The sequence below is a fragment of the Heliconius melpomene genome, chromosome 4, assembly GCF_056956725.1.
Source record: "Heliconius melpomene rosina isolate 202511_hmr_F chromosome 4, ASM5695672v1, whole genome shotgun sequence".
NCBI classification, from domain to species: Eukaryota; Metazoa; Arthropoda; class Insecta; order Lepidoptera; family Nymphalidae; genus Heliconius; species Heliconius melpomene.
The window spans coordinates 3,910,688-3,928,571 of NC_140392.1; the positions used below are offsets into that span (position 1 = coordinate 3,910,688).

General features: G+C 33.6%; 1 protein-coding gene across 4 annotated transcripts in view; it reads left to right on the forward strand.

Moving 5' to 3' along the window:
• Positions 1-17,884, forward strand: part of Crag (DENN domain-containing protein Crag) — a 34,925-nt gene that overhangs the window by 11,446 nt on the left and 5,595 nt on the right. Inside the window, exons 5-28 of one of the 4 annotated variants that reach the window (XM_085184969.1) lie at positions 39-126; positions 1,774-1,933; positions 2,388-2,579; positions 2,866-2,967; positions 3,480-3,652; positions 4,306-4,397; positions 4,558-4,679; positions 5,127-5,229; positions 5,805-5,893; positions 6,185-6,349; positions 6,574-6,790; positions 6,998-7,178; positions 7,580-7,766; positions 8,123-8,289; positions 8,655-8,761; positions 8,862-8,963; positions 9,335-9,454; positions 9,825-9,931; positions 10,310-10,424; positions 10,753-10,864; positions 14,523-14,714; positions 15,257-15,340; positions 16,486-16,563; positions 17,600-17,826. In XM_085184969.1, the coding sequence (XP_085041095.1) occupies positions 39-126; positions 1,774-1,933; positions 2,388-2,579; positions 2,866-2,967; positions 3,480-3,652; positions 4,306-4,397; positions 4,558-4,679; positions 5,127-5,229; positions 5,805-5,893; positions 6,185-6,349; positions 6,574-6,790; positions 6,998-7,178; positions 7,580-7,766; positions 8,123-8,289; positions 8,655-8,761; positions 8,862-8,963; positions 9,335-9,454; positions 9,825-9,931; positions 10,310-10,424; positions 10,753-10,864; positions 14,523-14,714; positions 15,257-15,340; positions 16,486-16,563; positions 17,600-17,826 (3,282 nt within the window). The remainder of the gene's footprint in view (positions 1-38; positions 127-1,773; positions 1,934-2,387; positions 2,580-2,865; positions 2,968-3,479; positions 3,653-4,305; positions 4,398-4,557; positions 4,680-5,126; positions 5,230-5,804; positions 5,894-6,184; positions 6,350-6,573; positions 6,791-6,997; positions 7,179-7,579; positions 7,767-8,122; positions 8,290-8,654; positions 8,762-8,861; positions 8,964-9,334; positions 9,455-9,824; positions 9,932-10,309; positions 10,425-10,752; positions 10,865-14,522; positions 14,715-15,256; positions 15,341-16,485; positions 16,564-17,599; positions 17,827-17,884) is intronic. The other 3 variants (XM_085184970.1, XM_085184971.1, XM_085184972.1) reach the window with 3 other exon arrangements.

Genomic DNA, 17,884 nt, shown 5'->3' on the forward strand with positions numbered 1-17,884 from the left:
TCCATTGTAAGTATCATATAAGTTGTTTTAAATTGCAGGACTAATGGGTAGCGATGTGTTCCTCTGCTACAAGAAGTCAATGAACCGTCCTCCCTTAATAGCTTACAAGCCAGAAGTATTATTTAGGTGAGTTTAAAATTTTTAATTGTTATTAATAATATTTTTTTATCTATAAAACTTTTATAGATAAAAAATATATATCTTGCAACTTTTGTTTTTTACACTTGGAGGTATCGGTTGCTTAGCTATAGCTTAACTTACCAGATTTAATCTTGGGGTTAAAAGCGTGATTTTCATCGCCAAAAGTCGGAAAAATAATATATAATAGTAGTTTTTACTAGTTATCCTATTGACATGACGTGATAGATAAATATAATAATGTATGGGTAATCTAATGTATGGGTAAAATGGGTATCTAATGTATGGGTAAAATTTAACATTTTTTATCTTCCTACTAATCTTAGAGATTAATGCGTTGACAAGCAAACAAAAAATTCAAATGTCTACATATAGTTAATTAGCGGATATAATATTTCAAAATGAACGCTCTCCTCTAGTTACATTAACTTTTTTACCAGACAAAAAAATGTATCTTTGCTAACAAGTAACATCCAATATGTGTATTTGCTTAATTAACTATACAAAATTTAGGCCAGGCGTGGTGCAGGTGCGAGTCATTGTAAGCGAGACAGGTTATGGGTTCAATCCGCTCGAGGAAATGAAATATTTAATATTTTCATTACTTCGCTCTTGTGTTGAGTTTAATCCCTCAACACGCATTGTCTCCAGGATTCAGCAGAAAGTGGTGAGCGTAGTGCCTTAACACTATGTTCCCTCTGGCTATCCTGCTTCATGTGGGATGAAGCTGAAAAAAAAACAACAGAATTGGGAAAATCCATTTTAGATTTTTAAGTGGCTTGTTTAACACTGTGTTTCCTCTGCCCAAGTTGCTGTGTGCGGGATACAGCGTGAAGCGTGATTTTTTTTTAAATTTTAACGTGAACATCGTCCATAAAATTTAACATTGTTCTTACTTAAAAAAAAACAGTAATTGATACTCAAACATGTATTGTACTATTAATATCAAAGTAAACGAAATAACTTTCTCAAAGTGCGTCACTAATTATCGCCCCGCGGCGCTAAAAGGCTCCGTCTAATGAACTTTACCCAACACTAGGGGCGTGCTGTTTTAACTGCATTAAAATGCATATTTCTTTTTATTTTAGCTATTAGCTTTTATTTTTAGAAAATTAAAAAATATGATAATTCATATTTGTTTATTTTTTTAGCTTTACGCTGTATTTCGCATATAGCACGGTAGACCGAGAGAACAAAGCGTTAAAACATTCCTTACTTTCCGCGGAGACATTGCGTTTTGATTGGCGGAACTAAACGCCGCGCTTGGCCTGACACCAGGGTTAAATGAAAATATTAAATTTTACCTTTCCTCGAGTGTTGTTCCCAACTCTCAAGCTGACGCGTTTAGTCATATATACGGCTGTGACCCCGCGCAACGATGCCCTCAAATAAAAAATAAGTAACAATAAATAATTGTATTTTACTTATTCTATTAATTTCCCCGCTGACTTAAGACAAACGGCGGCGTTTAATTAACCATACAAGACGCAATGTCTTGAAATCTGGCAGAAAACGAACAAAGCGATATTCTTTTACACTTTTTCTTTCTGCCTTCACTGTAAATGCGGGAAAAAGCGTGAAACTGCTAAAATGTATTTTTATAGATATTTAATAGTTAAGATTATTTATTCCCAGGTATCCCTCAGTAGATCGTCGTAGTTTAGCGTTTCCTACGTCAGTGCCGCTTTTCTGCTTACCGATGGGAGCGACTCTCGAAGTGTGGCCGAATAACGCTTCGTCTCCCAAACCTGTGTTTTCCACTTTTGTTCTTACTGTTGCTGATGCTACTGATAAGGTTAGTCGATTAATTGATTAGAATATTATTTGTTTTTAGTTTTAATTGTTTATTTTAATTTAATTTTCCTTAATATTTGAGTAAAAGTATTGATTTTACCTACTTTAAAATACTTAATAGTGGACCCGTGGTTATCCGACATTTTTTTTACAGGGCAATGTCAGAATATCGAATTATTATCGAATGTGTCGAATTTTAGAGTTCGGAAATAAATCGGTTTTTTTTAATAGGAGGATTTACCTTGTAATACGACAAATTATGTCATTCAAGCTACACCTATCTTATCTTACATTATATTAGTGAAGATTTGACGTAATTTTTATTTACGGCCAAACTACCGGCCGGAATTTTAATTAGAGGCCATTCGTGGCACAGGGGCACAAGAGCGTAAACATGGCAGGTTGTAGGATCAAAAACTTATTGAATCGTATTAATCAAGTCTATTCTCTTTTAGGTGTACGGTTCAGCAGTAACATTTTACGAGCCGTACCCCCATGCAGAAGTAACTGATGTACAAGCGGAACAGCTGGGATGGCGGTCTGGCATCTCCCATACAACACACTCGTTGCACGCGAATAAGTGTATATGTTTACTATCGAGATGGCCCTTTAGCGATACTTTTGAACGATGGCTGTTGTATATATTGGTATGTTTTTATATTATAAATAATAATTAAAATATTAATTTATTTATCTATATACATATATGTATAAATATATCTTTCGTTATTAAAAAAAAGTATGGCCATCGAAAGATGAATATGGCATATTATTTCTTCAAAAAAGGATTTCCCAAAATTATGAGAGGCTAGTGGTGGCCACAAAGTGTGGTTGTAAACGGCCGACTGGTTGAGGGTTTGATCCCTATTCAAGGATATTAATTATTTATTTAAATTTAGTTAATAATTTTAATAAATTATTTTGTTTTTTCAGGAAATGTCATGGAGTAAAGAACCTCTAAATATCCCTATAGAACGATATATAACACATTTATTAGAAGAGGTGCCATTTCCTGAGCCACGGATATTATTACAGGTAACAAAATTTATTTGAATATTTTATATAAAAAGGAAATAACTTTTGTTATTTAAAATATTCAAATAAATATATAACAGGACAAATGTTTATTTAAATATAGTTAATTATTTAAAAAATAAATATTATGTTTGTGAAAATAATTTGTTTTCCGTAATCGAAAAAAGTAACTCATAACTCAGAGATTATCGATTAATGATATCGCTACATTATATATTTTTTTTGTTTTAGAACTTATCTTAATTATTTAGTAGGAAACGCACTCTGTGTTTCACGGTCGGAATTTAGTCAGCTTTTTATCGAGAACACCATCGTAGCGCAGTAGCATTGCGCCTAATCGGCGACGTTTGTGCGTTCAATTCCCAATAGGGGTAATTAATTATTTACTTGTTGTGGCATGAAAGACAAAGCGCGACGTTGAGTTTCGCTACCCTATTTCTCGAATAATTGGGAGGAGGTTCCCTCTCCCTGAATTGAGGGTGAATGTTATTTAAATGTATTTTTGTATCTAGTTATCTCCAACAAACGCCCACGACAGAGTTATAGTGACTCGCCGCGACGACCAACCACTAGTACGCAGCGGTGCGGGCTTCAGGCAGCTGTTATTGAACCTAGGACCTGATAACTGTTTGTTGTTGCTAGCTCTGGCTATCACTGAACAGAAGATACTTATACATTCGTTGAGGTATTTATATTTATATATTTTTTTATTAATTATCTTTTTCTTTATTAATTATAGTGGACTAAAACAAAGTGTTATAAGTTTGAAATATATGTACGATGCCTGTAGCATCATAGCTTTCCAACGGATTAACAAATTTTGATTTATTTCTTTTTTATTGAAAGGTTAATTTAATTGAGAATGTTCTTAGCTATGATTCAAGAAAGTAGGTTCTAGTTATTGGTTTTCTTTTTAGAGCTTTATTTGTCGGAGGTTTTTATTATCAATTATAAAATGAATTCCCTCAACAAATCTTTGTTAATGAAAATTTTAAAATATTGTTAACACTATGATATTTGTAAAGCATTGCCAAAATAAAAGTGACCTAACTTAAAGTTTTTTAAATTGTAATTTCGATAAAAACGCTTATTTTTGAAGATATTTCGTGTCGAGTTGTGGAACTCAACATATCGGTTTTCTTTCTTATCAAAGAAATTTCTTATCATTAAAAATACTACATTCTCCCAGGTGGAAAACGACCATTGAATCTTCGCATTTACAATCTGACGGTGTCCGACTGCGCCCAGATATTGTTTTGTACTTTTTTATTATAAGTTTTTATACATTAAAATATGATAAAAATATATCTTTTAATTATTATTAACATTTTATTTCAGGCCAGACACGTTAACTGCGGTGTCAGAAGCGGTATCTAGTTTACTATTTCCGTTTAAATGGCAGTGTCCTTACATACCGTTATGTCCGTTAGGTAAGTTTTTGAATCACGGATAATATATTTTAGCTGGTGTTTATTGTTATTATTTATATTTAAAATAACGACACTTATAAGGATAAAAAATTGCTTTTAGTCGGTCCCTTTACAATTGCGATATTACGGCTGTATTTTTAACCCTATATATTTTTTACAGGTTTAGCCGAAGTATTACACGCGCCATTGCCATACCTAATAGGCGTAGATTCTAGATTTTTCGATCTGTATGAACCTCCACCTGATGTGACATGCGTGGATTTAGATACTAATAATATTACTGTAAGTATGTATATGTAACACAGTTCTTTTAGTCAAATTGAACTTTTAGGGTTATATGTATACTTCCCAATATAATACCCTTGTTCTATGGGTTGTATGTAAAAAAATGTATTTCGTTATTCTCGATGAAAAGTAATTTAAAATAGTAAAACAATAATTACAACATAACAGCCAGTGCAATTTTTCCCATATGCTTATCTTGCTAGATCCTTTGAGTAACAGTTTTGACACTAGAAAGCAAGAGCAACGACTAATGCATAACTACTTCCTACTATAGTAGTTTTACTACTTTACTCTACTTTACTTTACTATAGTATTTTTCATATATGAAAATGTGTTTTTTTTGACGAAGGCTCTTTCTATGTCATAAAAATCTTTCTGCGTTTGAGTAACTTGACCAGTAAGTATAATTAAATAAACAGTTTATTACACATATATTATTTTCAGATATGCGAATCACAGAAACATATCTCATTGAAATTGTTACCGAAACGTCAAGCGCGAATGTTACGACAGACGCTCGAACAACTTTTTACGAATATACGTCCAGGTACTACAATATACTCTTTTATTACCATACGCTTTAATATGATAATTATTTTTCTTAAGAAGAGAGAGAGAGAGAAATATGGGAGTTATTATTGTAGAAATTATTACAAAGAAAAATATATTTTTGCTTTTGTGACTTTGTCTCCATAACTTTTAAAGAAGAAGTTAAGCTTATTGAAATTTTGTTAGATTTAATTTTTTCATTAAATTTAACTTTGATGACTTTATGACATTCTTCTTCACTAAACGAACGACATATTCTAAATAAATCAGATTTAGTTAACTAATATATTTACCGTCGTGGCGCAGCGGCACAAGGGTGTGATTATAACGCGACGGTTTTGGGTTCAATCCCCATTTCGAAGAAATAAAATATTTATTTACATTTATATTTTCATTTCTTCGCTCTGGTGTCTAGGCAAAGAGCGGCGTTGTGTTCCGCCACTCAACATGCAATGCCTCCAGAATTCGACGGAAAGCGGGGAACGGAATGTCTTAACATTAGATTCCCTCTGCCTACCCTGCTGTGTGCGGAATACAGCGTGAGCTGATGTATTTACCGTTTTTTGTTTGCAGCATCTCCGATCCATATGTCGAATGGTAATAAATATAACGGCGAACCTACAACGAGTTTAGATCGAGATTTCCAAAAGAGAAAAAAAGAAGTACGTTAATTAATATTCAGAAATTTTTAGATTAATAAAAAAAATCTAAATGTTTTGTTCAAATAGTTTTAGTATTTGTATTAGGTCATTATTTTATTTCAACGAATATTATTTTTAGTTTCATTTCAATGAAGTTTCATTTATGAAATATTAAAAAAATATATATAGACATGCTTGTTTGCAAATGTCCTTGGTTGTCAAAATCCGCTTCGCTTAAATTTTTATAACGTTCTAAATTATATTCTATTCTGTTATATTATAAAACCTAACCCTACTTATTTTTATCAACAGCAAGCCCTAGAACTCAAAATTCAAGAGGCGTTCCTACGTTTCATGGCGGTAACCTTACAAGGGTACCGTGGGTACCTTATTCCTATAACTAAAGCGCCCACCGTCGGTACGACAGACCCACACGCTTTGTTCCATGTTGACGCCTTTCTGAGGTCTAGAGATAAGGTGAGTTAATTCATTTAAAAATTATGAAATTAGTCAGGTCGGTTCAATTCTCTCGGTTCAAGTCTCAACAACATAATAACGTCTTTTTTCTCACTATACAAATTTAAAAGTTCATTGGTTTCAACAAAAGAAACATTTATTCATATGAGTTGAGGAACAGGCATTGACGTTCTTCGACGAGTGTATAAATATGATATGCAATAAAATCTAATTAATATTTTCAGACACAACAACGCTTCTTCTTTCTAATAATGCGAACGCAAATGTTCACACGATTTATCGAAGAACGGTCATTCGTATGTGATGCTGACCAGGGGCTGACGTTCTTCGATGAATGTATAGAGCGAGTGGCGGCAGGTGACGAACCTCTGTTGGGAATCGACACTGCTAATACCTCGGAACGTACTGTGTTTGTGTTGCCGCCTGATCCTCCTGATCCTGGTGAGTTAGATGTTTGTATTTTTGTGGGTACTGTTTTTTTATTTTATGGTTAGGATATTATAGTGATATTTTAATACCTCAAGAATTTGGTAGAAAGTGGGGAAAGAAGTGTATAATTTTATCAAATGAGGTTTTGTCCATGCACTTGCCACTTTACTACAATACTTATTATATTTGTTATATAAATATATTATGTAAAATCCCCAGAACAAGAGTACACGTACCACAAGCTCGTCCTCTCCTCGGAGCTAGTAGCGGTATGCCGGGCAAGCACACGCGGTGCGGGTTTGCACGCGCTGCCGGCCGCGGCGCTCGCGTCCGCCGAGTCGCTGGCCGACGCGTCCCCCATGGCGAGGCGGACAAAACACGAAATCGCTGCTGCTCAACGGTTTGGATATTTTGTTATTACTTTTTTATTTTTCAGCTTCACGAAGTATCCCGCGTATATTACGGTAAGCAGAGGGAGCCTAGAGCTAAGACATTCCGCTCCTCAGTTTTCGCCGAATCCTGGAGGGCGCGTGTTGAGTGGCGGAACTCAACATCGCTTTTTGTTTCGACACCATTGCGAAGAATGGAAAATTATAAAATATTTTAGTTAGTTAGTTTATACTGTTTATACTACTTGTATTGCACACAAATATTAAAAAAATGAGAAAATAAAATAAATAAAAATAAGTATGCAATTTTATTTCCCATATCTTGAATATAAACATATCAAAAAAATATATACATTGCAAAAAAGGCGTCTATTTATTATAATATCAAGTAAAATTCTTCTTCAAATTACAGTCTAGCACGCAAAGCAAGTCTATCACCGGAAGCGTGGGCCAAGTGTCTCCTAGGAGCGTGTTATTCCCTATACTTTTTAACACTCCCCTGTCGTCTCACGCTAGCACGTGCCCGCGAACACGCTATGTTGCGACACGCCTATGAACTGTTGGAGAGAGCTGCTAAATTAAGAGTTCCGTGTGATGAGGTATGACGCTTACTATTTTTCTAAGTTTTTATTTTGAATAAGCAACACCAAAAATAATAGTATTTTAAGATGAAACCATGTATATGCATATGTATTTAGTCACGGCGATATTGGTCACAGTGTGTGTAACAATTATTTCATCATGAAAAATGCTTATTAGCGTTATATCATTTTTATCTTAGGTTTGACATTATTTGGCTTTAAAGTCCATTATTTAGTAAAAAATTAAAATTAATAATGCTTTCATAAGTCAACAATTAGTCAAGTCAAATTATAATAATCTATATTTTCTGCCATACAAGGGACACAATGTGAAGCTAAAAAAAAGTAATAACCTAATTAAATATATTTGACAGGTATGCTACAGAGTAATGATGCAACTCTGCGGTATTCATTCATTACCAGTATTGGCGGTACAACTTTTATTTTTGATGAAAAGAGCAGGTTTACAACCGAACGCATTAACCTATGGATACTATAACCGTTGTGTGTTGGAGGCAACGTGGCCTAAGGATATGGCGAGGTATTTACTTGTGTTTTATATATAATTTAAAAAATAAATCAGCTTCACACTGTATTCCGCATACAGCAGGGAAGGCAGAGAGAACCTAGTGTTAAGAGATTACGTTTTCCACTTTTCACCGAATTCTAGAGGCCTTGCGTGTTGAGTGGCAGAATCCAACCCTGCGGTTTGCTTCGATACAAGAACTAATGGAAAATGGAAATAAAAATTTAAATAATTATTTCATTTTCCTCGATGGATATACCTCCTTGGGATGGAACCCAAAACCAGTTGCGTTTACAGTCATAATATTATTTATGTATGTAACTAGGCGTAGCAGTTTTCTTCTCCTTTGTCTGCTTTACCTTTACATTTTATATTTTCAGTGGATCACAACTTCTTTGGAACAAGTTACGTATAGCGGTAATGGGGGCCGCGCTGTTCAGGAAAGCGGGAGCGCAAAGGGCGAGTCGTTCTGCCGGATCTACTGGAAGTATGTTGGAGTTATTTTTTTGAGTTTGTAAACATTCTTAAGATTGTGATTATCGAATAACTCGTATAATTCATAACTTATATAAATATCATCACATCAGGTACAGGCACATTGCCCAGGGTGCGGACGGTGGGCGGCGAGGGCGATCTTTCAGCGCTTGCTCTCGAACCCACTACCCGAAGCAGATCAAGCTTGGACTCTGGTATGTATTTGTTTTTTATTTATATGAATAAAGTTTCATGCTTTTTCAATATTAGTATGGTAGGTAAAGGAAACTTAGTGTTTACATACTGTTTCTATTTTCCTATTATTTTTTTAGATATTGCGCATAAAGTGCTTAAATATATAAGATTCAACTTATCGTCACGTTTTTTCCATGAAAGTGAAAAAAAATAAAATAATTTAAATATAATTTCTCTGAGTGGGGTTTGAACTTACAGCTATCGCGTTTATCGCGCACTGCGTAATGACGCCTTCTTGATAGTGTAATGAAATATTAACCAAGTTATATTAAAATAATTAAAAGTAAAAATAGAAGTCTTAATAACCATATTTTTAATTACATAATTCCAGCGTGCGACGGCGCCAGTACTAGCGCGTTCGAGGCGCTAGTACGTCGCGGTAACATAGTGCGCGCCGCCGCTCACCCCCGACACCATCAGCTATCGGCCCATGCGGGGATTCTTATATCTGGTATGTTATTGCTATATGATGACGAATATGTTCTTAATGGTGTTAAACTATATGATTGGGAAATTTAAATAAACAAGATATTTTATTGTGTTTCATTGTAAATTACATTGTTGGGAGACAATTTGGTCATTTGCGTTAGTTTCGTCTATTAGATGACACGATGCCGCACATGTATATTGGTTATATATTAGTTATTTTTCTGTCAGCTTAATACTTAAATCATTCTCTCGCTTTCCAAGTTCAAGGTAAGATAATTGAACCTAGTTTCAAAACACTCCATTCTTTGAAGAAGGATTGAATTTGAGAAGTCGCCGCGAGAAGAAGCCGCTATATCACAATAAAATAGTGTTACATATTTTTTTCCATGCAGGTTTGCCATCAGACCCAGACCTAACAGGAACGACTAGACCCAGAAGTAACTCATTAGGTAATGAAGAACCCCCACCACCAGCTATAACTATAGTTGATAAGAGACAGGTATGGAATTTATATATATTATGTATATTATTACTATTTATATATAGACCCGGTTCGACGGACGAAGGTTCAGTGGTAGAATGCCTTCCTATGACAGAGTCTGATGTTTACAACATAGTGATGTTGGATTAGATCCACACTTAGGATAGTGAACATATACAATTCTTCGATTGTTTAGCATTATTGAATATTTTATTTTATTCAGCTGTGCACTTTTTATCAGAGTAGAAGGGTAGGTACTCTCTAGAGCTGAGTGTCAAGACTCTATTCTCCTGCTTGACATTAATGAAAATAAACCCTCAACAAAAAAGTAATAAAGAAATATAAAATTATTAATAACAATTTTATTTATCTAATCAAGTATTTTTTCCACTATAGACAATACACGTGAGTCCGGACAGTCCGTCAGATCTCCGTATCCTTACGCGGTCGGAGAGTTTCGCCGGAGACGCGCAGATTATTCAAAATCTACAACGACTCTCATTTTCTAGTGGTAATTAAATTACTTTTACTTAAAATTACTGTCTGGCTATAAACGCCATTGTTGGTGGTTTGAACCATAATCGAAGGACTATTATTTTCTTGTGCTCACTAATAGGAAGACAAGGCGCGGTGTTGAGTTCCACCACTGAACGCCCGAAATCTCGATAGTTGGGCGGTGTACCATTAACTCGTATATTTGACTCAGTGAAGGAAATGAAACAAAGTTAGATTTTAAGTCTTGTAAGGGGTATACCCACATAACTTAAAATTAAAAAAGCAAGTTATAATTTTTGCATTAGTGTTGAAACATTATAAATAATTTTCAATTCTATTCATAGGAACATCAAATCCAAAATCGCGATGTTCTCGAACACTTAGTTTTCCCGAAGAGCCGGAGAAGGAAGCGGCGGCCACTGAGACTCTTGATACATTGAAATCGTCACCATTAAAGTATGTGTATTTTTTTATGTTATCCTGTCAAAGTTACGAAGCCTGTAGTTGAATGGTAGCTAATAAAAGATAAAATTAATAAATATACGGAATAAATGTCTGTAATTATGAGTTAAAATAATAATAAAAGGAGTAATGGGTAATTTCTACCTACTGTGCCATAATCCAAGTAATAAATAGTGTTTTGTAACCTTCGTTGTAAAAAGTAGTATACTCTTTACAACGCCACATATGTCAAAGTCAAAGTCAAAGTCAAAATATCTTTATTCCATAAAAATGCTTAACATTCACTTGGACATGTCATAAAAGAAATAAAAAAAAAAATGGAAAACAAAATAACCAAAAAAAATGTGCAATTTTGACTTGAAAAAAGCCCGTTCAAATGGTTGAGCTCATGAGAAGATACAGGCAAAGAAACTCATGGCCACTCTTTTTAAATGCCAACATTTGTTATAAATCACAATTAACAATTTTAACTTAGAAATAGAGCAACTCATTTCCAAACATCTTTATCGCGAACATAATCTTTAACAGAGTAATAAGCTTTTTGGCAGAGCCTGTGCTTTACCACTTTTTTAAATTTGTTCAGTGATAAATTAACCACGTCGTTTGGAAGTTTGTTATAAAAGTGTATACTTTGACCTACGAATGAGTGAGACACTTTATGGAGCCTAGAGAAGGGCACAGCAAGCTTATTTTTATTTCTTAAATTATATTGATGGAGGTCACTGTTTTTATTAAATTTATTAATATTCTTATGCACATATACTAAGTTGTCGTAAATATATTGGGAGTGTAGTGTGAGGATGTTAAAGTCTTTAAATTTATTCCTTAGTGACTCCCGTGGACCCATTTTATAGACTGCTCGGACAGCCCGTTTTTGGAGCACAAAAATGGTATCTATGTCAGCGGCACTACCCCAAAGTAATAGGCCGTAAGACATAATGCTATGAAAATAGCTGAAGTATACTAAACGCGCGGTGTCAACATCGGTCAGTTGACGAATCTTGCGGATAGCATACGCTGCCGAACTAAGTCTACCAGATAAAGTTTCTATATGCGGACCCCATTGTAACTTAGCATCTAATGTTATACCTAAGAAAACAGTTTCATTAACTACTTTAAGTTCCTTATTGTTCATCAAAACCCTGGTTTCTACTTGTTGAACATTCTTAGTAAAGAACCTGATACATTTAGTTTTACTACTATTTAAAAGCAAGTTATTGGCACTAAACCAGTGCAATATCCTAGAAAGAGCATTGTTTACATCGTCAATTTCCAATTGCTGTCTATTAACCTTAAAAACTAAAGATGTATCATCTGCAAACAACACCATTTCACAGATATCTCTCATAAGGTGAGGTAAGTCATTAATGTACAAAAGGAACAAAAACGGACCCAGAATAGAGCCTTGTGGCACCCCCAATGCTACAGGTGACCCGTGTGATAGTTTCCCGTTGACATTTACCTTTTGAATCCTATCACTTAAATAAGAAGTGAGAAGATCCAAAGCAATGCCTCTTATACCATAGTGGTGTAGCTTCCTGATAAGAGTTTTATGCTGCACACAATCAAATGCTTTGGATAAGTCACAAAACACCCCAAAGGCATCACGTGACTCCTCCCAAGCCGCGAATACACTCTCTAATAATTTGACCCCAGCATCAGATGTTGACCTTCCACGAGTGAAACCAAATTGACCTGTGTGCAGTAATTTATTTTTATTAAAATAAGTAAGAAGCTGACTGAGTATCAGCTTTTCAAAAATTTTACTAAACGTAGGTAGTACTGAAATCGGTCTGAAATTTGTGGGGTCTTGCGTACTACCTGATTTAAACAATGGAGTTATTTTACTATATTTCATCAAATCAGGAAACACTCCACAATCAATACATCTATTAAAAATTGTAACTAAATCAGGAATCAAAATATCAATTAAAGAATTTATGATATTAACTGAGACACCCCACAAGTCGGCTGTCTTTTTCATACTAATTGATTTGAAAGCTACACTAATGTCTGAATAATTTACATGACGGAAAACGAAACCATTATAAAATTCGGGAACATTGTCTTTAATTAACGATTCTGCAATAGTGGTGGAAGAACCTAAATCGTTTGTTAGACTGACTGGGAAAGTAGAGAAAAACTTTTCAAATGCAATGGCCACTTCCAAATCGGAATCAACAATGTGACCGTCAATACTAAGTTTAAAATTAGAATCTTTCACCCTAGTTCTCCCAGTCTCGGCATTAACAACCTTCCAAGTGGCTTCAATTTTATTATTACTATTTCTGATTTTTGTTTTAATAAATAAAGATTTAGCAATTTTGCAAACTCTTTTGAAAATTTTAGAGTAAGATTTTAAGTACTCTTTAAACTCTTCACCACTATTAAACTGTTTTTCATAATATAACATATACAGTGTCTCCCTACTCTTATAAATACCTGCTGTGGCCCAGTCTCCAAAGATAGGACTATCAGTAATTGTAATCTCTTTGGGAGTAAATATTGAATGAAATTTATTAATAAAAGAGTAAAAAAAAGAATTGTACAAAGAATTGGGAGGTAAAGTTATATCTAAAACTAGTAAATTAGTTAGTAAACTAACTCTCATACGTTCCAAACGACTAGCTGTGACAGGTACAACAGCAATTCTTTTCTTAGCCACCTGTTTTTTCTTACTATAGAATTCTACTAGCTGACCAGAGTGGTCAGAATCCAATTTATTAATAATGCTTTTGTAGCATGGAATAATGTCAGTAAATATGTTATCTATACAAGTACTAGTCGTAGGAGTTATTCTGGTTGGCTCCATAAATAAATTAAGTAAATTGTGTGACTTAAAAAGACTTAATAAATTAATGGTGGGACTAAAACTTTCCAAAATATTAACATTAAAGTCCCCACACACTAACAAAGGCTTACCCGACTTGGTAAGTTTGCTTAAGGCCTCATCCATTACTTCTAAAAATAATTTTAAATTGGCGGAGGGAGGTCTGTATACACATATAACAATGAATTGCTCTAATTGAACACACGCTAATTCGATAGAACATTCTACAGAAAGGGACACAATATCTTTCCGTTCCTTGAACTTAAGGTTCTTGTTTAATATTATAAGCGACCCCCCGTGTATTGTGTTGATTCTGCAGAATGAGCTTCCTACCCGGTGGTTTCTGAAATTAAACATGAGCTGGTTCACCTTTAACCAATGTTCAGTAATACACAAAATACTAATTTCCTCCGAGTTCATGAATAATTCCAGCTCTAGCTGCTTGCCCCCCGTCAAGCAACAGATGTTCTGATGAACTAATCTAATAGAATTAACATTTTTATTATTATTTTTGCACGGATAAAAGATGAAGAGATGTATATTCATTATATATTGCAATTCAAATAAAAATAGGATTGACTTTGTTCTATGAATCCGATATGTCATAGCTGTCAATTCAAAACATCAAGATAGGAGGGTAGGACCGTTACTGTCATTCAAAGGAGGTTTCTATGCAATTCAGACCTCAAGAAACATTTGACAGATAAAGGCATTAACGTTCCTAGTCTTATTTCTTTATCGCACTATATACACAGACTAATAATAATCCTTTTTAAATAGCACAGTCGTATAAAAATTAATCAACAAACTCTCCATCCTCAGGCTCTCCCCCCGCACCCCGGTGCTCAGCGATGACCCCCTTGGCGCCCTGTCCTCCCCACTCAGCCCCGTGCCCCCCGCGGCGCCCTCACCACCCTCGCCCACTCCCCTCCCCAAGCACGAACTGTCGGTCAGCCCCAAGCTGTTCCACAGGCGGAGCAACTCGTTTCAGGACGAGCCTCAAGAGAATGTTGGGTAAATGATTTCCTTTTTTTTTTATTTATTTACATTGCGTGTTTCATAGAGATTTAATTTTTTTTAATGGATAAATAGATTTGTGCTCTTTCATGAATATTACTTCGGTTTGTTTTGTTTCCGGATATTTTGTTAATTGATTAAGGAAAGTATTTATTAATGTGGGATTTGAACTTACGCCTCTTGAAACCGGCGTACTAAGCAGTCATACTTTCTTATCGAGGCTAATCGGGTTTCTTATATTTATTACAAAATATATATTATTTTTATTGATTTATATTGAAGAACATTGACCCTTTCCACGGTCCTTCCTCATTGATAATAATTATGTGATTATTTTAATGTATCATTATTTTATGGAATTACTGAACACGATATTTTTAATTCATACATTTCCTAATTGTATTTTATTACTAGTTAATTCTGCTAAAAAGTATATAAATAAAAAATATATTATAACAGTGCCCCTACTAACACCACAGTAGAGCTAGTAAACGCAACTACGATAGAGCGGAGTGAGCTCGATAGTTTCCTATTTACAGGAAACTGCATAGAAGTGAAACGGCGCCCGCTACAGTTTCCGCTAGCTTGGCGAGTATTGGTAACACGTTGAAGATTAGTTTTGGGTGAGTTGAATTTATAAATTATTATTATTATGAAGATTATAATATATAATAGAGATTATATTATAATAAAGATATAGAATACCTGGCAATACTATCACAAGTTGCTGTCGGTTCGATACCCGCTTATAAGTTTGAAATGGTAACAAGACGAAACACGGCGTTGAGTAAACGCCGCAACCCAACAACATGAATGTCTCCAAAATAGAACTGAATGTCTTAACACTAAATCCCTTTTGCGGAGTTACAATGAAAAGCTAAAAAAAAATTTTAACTACTAAAAAAACACATGTAATTCAATATAATATATTTTGTTTGCTTTTTTAACATAGTAATCGTAATTTTCTCTACTAAATAGTAGTTAATTAAAAAAATATTTTCACAGTTAAGCCCGGATTCCACCGCGAAAGAGTAATAAGCTAATATTGCTTAGGCGGAACGGACCTCTCCTTTTAAATAAAATAAGTTGACAATCTCCATCAACAAAGAGATTTATTCTACCATTGGAGGAAATTCCTTAATAGTTGTGCTCGCGGTGGAAACCGAACTTTAGATGGGTTACTATAAAACATATACCGGTATATATAAAATAAAAAGAGGTTATTCAATAATTGCTTGCTGGAAATAACGTTAAGAAATTTAAAGAATAAAAAAATGGCAAAAGAAACGGTTATCGTTGCGCATGGTCTTGAGATCCAAGAAACATTATCTTTTGCATGCCTAAATTTAGAAATCATAACACTTAACGTTTACATATAACATTTATTTTTAATTTTGTTTATATGCAATATTCTTTTAAATTTAAAAAGTTACATTCATATTAAATGCATGCTAGTTTAAAGTTTTACATATATAGAATGTAAAATAGCGATCAATATGCTTGATTTATTAATGCTAGTTTCACCATTACAAATAACTTATTTTCTATGAAATAGACTACATAACTAACTTTGTAATGGGTTTTTTATAATATAAGATAGGCAACAAAGTCATCCTATAAGAGTGCCGTTTGCTCTTTTGAAACAACCTTAGAGAAAACTTTAAAAATAACATCATTACCATCAGAAATATATGGTGAAAGTAGTATTAAATAAATAATTACTTCACACATAATATTCGCACCGTATGCTAGCAGTTTGTTTGTTTAGACGCTATTCGCCCGCCCGTCTATCGTTGCGCAAGGAAAATATGAAAATAGGCAAAGCTATGATCGAGAGTTATTTCAGGTGAGATTTTTTGGATTATCCAAAAATATGATTAATTTTTGGGTGACGGTTGTGGGTCTGTGGTAAATGTTTATGTACATTGTTTATTTATATTATTACATATTATGTTATTACACGTGTAGTACTATTAAATATGTAATAGTAACATAATAAATAGTAATAGCTAATTGAAACAGTTTTATTTATTTTTAATAGAAAAGTTAACATATTAAAATTGAATATAACATTTCGATTATTTACATCATGACATTCATAATTTAAATATTTTGATAAAAGCAATCTTTGATACTGTACTGTAGTATTTTTGCAACTTATTTCAAGTAGATAATTATGTTTAGTTTTATTGAAAATTGTAATTGTGTAATGTAAAGAACAATTTTAACATCGTTTCAAAACTCCTCGGTTTTTAGATGTTATGTATGTTGATGATTTGTACTAAATTGTTAAATAGTAATAAATTTAAAAAAAAACTAAACGTTCGCGAGAATTATAGCAAAAATATGGTAATTTTTCGGTGGCGGTTGTGGATTTGCTGTATAAGTTAGGTGCATTGTGCATTTTATGTAATATAGCTAATTGAAAATTTATGTAATTTTAAATCGCTATTTTTTGGTTTTATTACAAATTTAAAAACATTAAAATTGAACATAAAACTTCGAAGTTCGCATAAACGTATTAAAAACTTCACATTAGCTATATATCAACATATACTATAATAATATAAAACAATCTACTATAAACATAACTTTAACTAAATCTTTTGTACTATAAATATAACAAAGAGGAGTTGTAAACAGTATGTTTATTTTATATTTTCTACAAAGTTTTTAAAGTGTAGAAAAGAAAACCAACAAAAATACGTTCTATAATCATTTTATATAGTTCATTATCTAATCCATTATAATATATATTATAATCTACGACTACAAATTCATTTATCATATTTACACGCTTAAGCTTTTTGCATTATATATCTACATATAATTATTTTATTTTATACCTACATATAATTATCTTAAACCTTAAATTCCAATAGTCCAACAAGTATAGCTGGGAAGAAATCCAACGAATTACTCCAAAGTGGTCTAAGCAGTCTCAAATCAGCCGCAACAAGCATGGCGAAGAAGTTTGATGAGATGAAAGAAGTCATTTCAGCAAACTCGACCCCTGTCAAAGGCGCCATTGGAAATGCAACGAGCGCTTTAGCCAATTTTATATCGGAGGAAGATTCGGGTGATGGATCGTCTGAGATGAATCCTGATGGTTAGTTTTTTTTTATTTATCCCTATTTTTTCTTTATTTATTTAGTATTTTTTGTGGA